This window comes from Pteropus medius, unplaced genomic scaffold (assembly GCF_902729225.1).
Source record: "Pteropus medius unplaced genomic scaffold, Ma_sr-lr_union100, whole genome shotgun sequence".
Taxonomy (NCBI): domain Eukaryota; kingdom Metazoa; phylum Chordata; class Mammalia; order Chiroptera; family Pteropodidae; genus Pteropus; species Pteropus medius.
Window position 1 is genome coordinate 14167862 of NW_024346667.1, and position 6737 is coordinate 14174598.

The following is a 6737-nucleotide window of genomic DNA, read 5'->3' on the forward strand; positions in this document are numbered from 1 at the left end:
GCCGCCGAGCACCGAAGCGAGGGCCCGGGCCGAGGGCGCGGCGGGGCTGCGCGCACGCTGGGGCGCGTGGAGGGGCGCGGAGGGCGAGATGAGTCTGGTGGGGGGCTTCCCCCACCACCCCGTGGTGCACCATGAGGGCTATCCGTTCGCCGCCGCTGCCGCCGCCGCCGCCGCCGCCGCCGCCAGCCGCTGCAGCCACGAAGAGAACCCCTACTTCCATGGCTGGCTCATCGGCCACCCCGAGATGTCGCCCCCAGACTACAGCATGGCCTTGTCCTACAGCCCCGAGTACGCCAGCGGCACAGCCGGCCTGGACCACTCCCATTACGGGGGGGTGCCGCCCGGCGCCGGGCCCCCGGGCCTGGGGGGGCCGCGCCCGGTGAAGCGCCGGGGCACCGCCAACCGCAAGGAGCGGCGCAGGACTCAGAGCATCAACAGCGCCTTTGCCGAACTGCGAGAGTGCATCCCCAACGTGCCCGCCGACACTAAACTCTCCAAGATCAAGACGCTGCGCCTGGCCACCAGCTACATCGCCTACCTCATGGACCTTCTGGCCAAGGACGACCAGAACGGCGAGGCAGAGGCCTTCAAGGCGGAGATCAAGAAGACAGATGTGAAAGAAGAGAAGAGGAAGAAGGAGCTGGTTAGTACCAGGGGGCAGCGGACGGTGGGGGTGCGGGGTTCGAGTGCTCCCCCGTCTCTTTCCAAGTGGGTTGAGCGATGGCATTCCGCGTTCTTTGGCTGGGTCCTGAGCCCAGGTTGTTTGCACCAGGTCGTGATAGGGATGGTTTCCCGAAGAGGCAAAGGCTCTGGGGAGGGTGTCAGCAGGAGGAGGAGGTTAAGAGGGATGCTTCGGGCTGGTGAACTTCCCTCGGCGTTATCGCTGCTCCCCCAGGCACTTAGGGCGGGCCTGGCGGACTCAGGGTCGCGATTGATCTTCCAATCACACTGGCCCGGACCCCTCATTCCGTGTCCTTTAGAGCCTTCCTTTGGCCTTCAGTCTGATATCGCTTTCAGATATTTCTAAAATAATTCGCTCCCGAACGCTCAATTCCAATTATTTCACTACTGACTCCCATTTCCACCTCCTGAGAAGGTGGCTGCCACTGGTTCCAAGAGTTTTATGGTGGTTCTTACTGTGCCCGGAAGACCTAAAGGTAAACATAAAATAAGCACTTTTTTTTTTTAACTTAAAAACGCAGCTCCAATTTCTCTTTGCCGATAAGGTTAAAATGTAACTTACCAGAGGAGTATATTTCATGGGTATTTCTCGTTTTATTTATGTTGACCTGAACATTTTAAGACAAATGGTAAATATTACTGTGATCATTGTCAATGTTAACATGAAATTATAACTGAAAATCAGTCTTCTCAAGTTCCTACCAAGTGCCCTTAGGGTGGTAGTGTTCAGAGCTGGGTTCTTGCCAAGAAGGGCCTGGAAAATAATACCGTTTGTCCAGTTTTTCTTCTTTGGGGCCTGTAGCACTTTAGTCGCTGCATAATCGAGTGACCTCCAGAATAACCAGGGATTTCAGAGGCCTCGGAGGAGAGAACCGCCGGCCAACAGGCCCAAGCCAGGGAGGAGGGAACTTCTCCCCATCTTCCCGATGAGCTCGGATCTGGGATTGCGATTGAAAACAGGGAAACCAGATTTGGCGCCGACCCCCTCTTGCACCCCTACATCTGGAGTCAGAGAAAAGGCCCCCAGCTCCTCCATAAACGACTTGAAAACGGGTGGTTGTTTATAAATTTGCCCATCCGGTAGTTGAGCGTTGCAGATCCGTGGAGGCCTGGGCGGTAGCTAGGGCAGCACCAACCTTTGTAGCTTTTTTTTCTGCAGGGGCTAGGACTTGAAACCACCTACCTCCCATCTCTTCGTCCCTGTCCCACTGTCTCTTCAGACCGGGGGAGCGTAGTGGGTGGCGTGGAACCAGGTCTCCTCTCTGAATTTCTCTTTCCACTTTTCTCCCCCTCGCTCCCCCTCTGCCCAGAACGAAATCTTGAAAAGCACAGTGAGCAGCAACGACAAGAAAACCAAAGGCCGGACGGGCTGGCCACAGCACGTCTGGGCCCTGGAGCTCAAGCAGTGAGGAGGAGGAGGAGGAGGAGAGCGTGAATGAGCTGGGGCCCAGGAGCCAGACGCAGACCCAGGACTCCGGGCAAGCTCTCCCGCGCTCCTCTCCAAGGACTACTTGCATTTGGAATCATCCGGTTTATTTATGTGCAATTTGCCTCCCCTCTCTTTGCCCCGCTTTGAGGCATCCGCTCCCCACCTCCCCCTCCAAAAAAAAGTGGATATTTGAAGAAAAGCATTCCATATTTTAATATGAAGAGGACACTCCAGCGTGGTAAGGGATCCCGTTGTCTCGTAGATTCTCTGTGTGTGAATGTTCCCTCCTGACTGTGTAGACACCAGCGTGGCCCTCTCCTCAACCCCTTCCAGATAAAGACAGCGGACATTAGTGTGTATGTGAAGTGTATCTTTAATACTTGGCCTTTGGATATAAATATTCCTGGGGATTATAAAGTTTTATTTCAAAGCAGAAAACGGGGCCGCTAACATTTCTGTTGGGGTCGGTATCTAGTGCTGTCCTTTCATCTGTGGTTGTTTCCTACCCGAAGATGTTTCCAACAGCTACTTGTTTTGTGCACTTCCGTCCTCTAAAACTAAGTGGAATTTAATTAATATTGAAGGTGTAAACGTTGTAAGTATTCAATAAACCACTGTGTGTTTTTTTTACAAAAACCCCAATCTTTTAATAGTTGATACCTCAAGAGTTTTGAAAACAAAACTGTTATATTTGTTTTCATAATATTTAAAATATTCAGAAGTAAACTAAATTATCAAGATTGCCTCTAATTTTATTTGAAAGAGTCAGTGGTTCCGACCAATCATCGTGAGATCAGGGAGTCCCTTAAAGAGAAGGGTCCTTGGTGAAAATTCTGCCAAAGCGCCTGGGCTCTCCCCCAGCCCCCAGAACACCCGAATGAGCGTCGGTTGAAGGAGGGTCTGGGTGAGAGAAAGGCCTGGCAGTTCCCTCAGAAGGTGGAAAGGTGTCATTGTTTTTCTGAAATCAACCAGCTGCCATTTGGTGGGGGCTTCAGTTTTTGTTTGGGGAGCATGTTTGGTGGAGGATCCTAGGCGTTAGAGTCTTCAATTCAAAATATAGGGCTTTCATCTAGAAAAGGAAAAAAGAAAAGAGGAAAAGAGGAAATTTTCGCTTGTAGTCTCGAAGGAGATGAGTGGGATTCTCATCTGAGCAGGCCTGGGGAGAGAGCAAAGGGCCTTGGGAAAAAGTCCATGATTAGGTAACAAGGAACTTAGGTAAACTCAAGTAAGAAATCTCAACCACCACCAAGGATTTAAAGCTAGTGGGGGGTGGGGGGGAGCTAGATTTACAAGGAGCTACAGGGAACTCAATATTAACTGTGCGGTGTCTGAAGTCTTCTCAGCCTCAGGCCAGCCGAACAAGGGGCTCTTTCCCTTGGCTATCAGCGGCCGAGGACTTCACCCAGTCGGAGATTGGGTCTCCCTGAGTCCCAGCACATCCCGGAAGGAAGTCCCTGAGGCCTCCTTTGCCCTTGGGCTTGAATAGAGCACAAATCTCTGCACTAAGAACCAGGGAAACTGAAGCTCCTTATAGGACTCGGCCGACCAGGGAGGAGGAAGAGAAGGGGAGGGATTCAGGAATGGGGAGGAGAGAGAGAAGAAAGGTGAAACGTATTAAAAAGCGGTTTGTTTCATGAAACTCCACGTATATAAATCTGGTGTTAGGGAGGCTTGCCAGAGGGTTTCCATCTTGGAACTCATCCTCGGGGTGATGTTCGCACCTCGGCTTCGGTCACAGACCCTCCCCCTCGATATCCCTGCGATTCCCACGCCTGGCGGGTGCCCACTCTTAGCCTGCCGCCTGCAGCGGGCTGATTCGCAAGTGCCGGGGGAGAGACAAGCGAATGGCTCTGCGGGTCTCTTCTGCGGGCAGTTGACAACGCGAGGGTGAGGGGTTAGAACAACTCGGCCAAAGCGATCTGAACTTTCTCCCCTCGGGTCAGCGGGCGCTGGGCTGACGTGGTGGGCGCGGGGCTGTGTTTACAGACACTTGCCTTTGTTTATAGCACTGGGGAGGCGGAGGGAGGCGCGCCCTGATTTTCTATTACTCTCGGGATCCCTGTCTGTTTGACCCAGTGGATCCCTCCCTCTCGTGCCTCCTGCTGCCCTTTGCGTTTTTACTTTAATCCGTTCAAGAGAAAGACATCAGATTCTAGGGGTGAATGAAAAACATTTACTGAAGTAGTGGAGTGAATGGTGGTAAAGGCGGTGAGGTTTACAAACCAGGAGCCATAGAGGAGCTATCTTCATCATGCATGTGTGCCTGTGCATGCCGTGGGTAGCTGGTCTTCTTTGCCATCTGGGCCTTAATGCATTTCTGCTGGTTGGGGACTTTTTTCTGGTTTATTAAACACCAGCAGAGGAGAACCAGAAGACCCCAGCAGCACCGTTGCTGCGGGGCAGCCAGCTACTACACATGCCTTTAAACCCGCGCTCCAGAAACCCGTCCTCTTTGTCTGGCCTGGGCCAGGCGCTTTCCGCCTCCTCTGTCTCCTGTCTGCTACTCCATTTCCTCTGGCCCAGCAGCACCAGGACCCCACACCTCAACCACCTCGACCTTCCAATTGGCCAGGAACCCCAAGGCCAGACATCCAGCAGACTGGGCACCCCCTAACCCAACCCACATCCTACCTGGCCAGACACTTCCATCAACAGGACACCCCAGATTATCTATCACTCCAGCCACCCAACATCCCTGCCTCACTTTGTCAAGTCCCAGGGGAGTGAGTGGTGTGATGGGCAGTCGTTTCTTCTGCGCTTCCATGCTTTTCTTCTCTATACATTTCTTTTTTGTTTTAACTCCCTTTCTTTTTCCCTTAAAAAAAAAAAATTCCAAGCTCTTGTCTTGCTGGACCGGCTAAAAGGTCTCTGTTTTAATTGCTCGGATAATGTGGTTGCAGCCATTTTGTTAAAAGCAATCACTCCTGCAGCGAAATCACAAGCTCTCTAGACAGGCCGGAGCCGACAAAAATGCAGGATTTGACGTTAAAAGCTAAATGGGAAGCTGGGGCGGCGGAAGGTAAATTGATGGTAGATCTGGCTGTCAGGGCTCGGCCCCAGACCGCGGCGCAGACCCAGCGCCTGATAACCCTGGAGCACCAACAGGGCGAGGGCTCGGCCTGCTGTGTGTGTGTGTGTGTGTGTGTGTGTGTGTGTGTGTGTGTGTGTGTGTGTGTGTGTTTTCCTACGGACCCATTCTCAACAACTTGGGGAGTATTTTGGAAAACTCAGAAGAGTAGGACCCGAGCGCACTCCCTGATCCCAGTTGCAATTTTCCAGGACTTTCGCCCCCAGTCAGGACACTGGTGGCAGCTTTAAGAGCTTTTTCAGGCCAAGATGCAGAGAAGATGACAGCAAGATCACTTGAGGTTCTTCTTGTCCTCTAAATTCTGGGATCTCCGCTTTTGGGGGATCGATAGGAAGTTGCAGCCTCCGAGTAGGATAACCAGTAGGTCGGCCACCTAGGAAGGATGGACGTCCCGGCTTAGGATGCCCTCATCAGGTGTGGCAGATCCAGGCAGCCTGGTCGTCTTGTGATGAGGTGAGTGCCACAGCGGCTCCAGGGAAGGAAGCCTCTGGGCCCCTTGGAAAGCAAGTGTGCAAGACTCTCGGGGGTAGAGGGTGGCTTGATCTCTACCTCCTCACCTTTGCCTCTGCTGGGCTGGCTGCCCCCGCCCCTCTCCATGGTGAGGATGGCAGAGCTGGTACCTCACCCAGTTTTTAAGGTAGCGGGAGGCTAAGTTGTGTGCACACGGATTTCGCAGGAAGGGGTGATGAGAGTGAGCGTGAGCTCAAGTGCAAAGCCACAGAGAGCAGAAAGAGGCCTTCGAGCTGCTTCCAAGACTACCTTTGCAGAGAAAACCAAGACACTTGGGAGCACTTGAGGCGTGCGTGCAAGGGACAGTAAACTGGGCAAAGGATGCCACAATAGCCGGGACTACATTCGCACTGTGGGTCCGCAAAGCGCGGGAAACCTCTCAGTTATTCGTGTAACTCTAAGGAAACCCTACGTCTAATGCTGAGGGTGCGGCTGGCGGTTTTCTCTTCCACAGTTCTCGTGCATTCTCCCTGCCCACCAGTCCCAACCACGTGCCTGGATTTGAAAAAGGGTCTGGTGGTAGATGCCGAGCGGAGGTGATCTGGAAAGGATTCTTGTGGCATATGCCCCTTAAAGGGGTGAATCTGGGCACTTGCTGTCTTTTCTGGATCTTTTGGCCTGAAAGAACCCATTCTCTCCATCGGGCCCAACTCCTGCGGTTCAGATGCCTAAGCGAGGAGGGGCGCTACCGAGTCTCCAAGACACTCAGGACTTCCGGCCCACGGAGCCCACGGATCCCTCGGAGAGAAGGACCCTGGATCCGCCCTCAGACTGGGGCCCAGGACCCCAGCTCGAGCTCAGCCCTGCCGTAGGGTTTTTAGGTCTACCGGGGGAAAGGGGAACAAAATATGTTTAACTGTTCAGAAAGGGGAGGAGGGGAGGGGCAACTCCAGCAGGGGAAACATATCGCACATTTCCGGGGGCCGGATAGCTCTGAGCCGTCCGCTTGACCATCCAGCCGCTGCCCAACGCGCATTTCGCTCACCACAACTGTCTGCCAGGCTCTAACTAGCCTATACCAGCCCAGGG

General features: G+C 53.5%; 1 protein-coding gene across 1 annotated transcript; it reads left to right on the forward strand.

Moving 5' to 3' along the window:
- The first annotated feature begins 6 nt into the window (after window positions 1–6).
- HAND2 (heart and neural crest derivatives expressed 2) lies at window positions 7–2850 on the forward strand. The gene is made up of 2 exons (XM_039876096.1): window positions 7–643; window positions 1992–2850. Exons 1-2 carry the CDS (start codon window positions 89–91, stop codon window positions 2088–2090), a joined length of 654 nt encoding a protein of 217 aa, XP_039732030.1. The 5' UTR covers window positions 7–88; the 3' UTR covers window positions 2091–2850.
- The last annotated feature ends 3887 nt before the right edge of the window (window positions 2851–6737 follow it).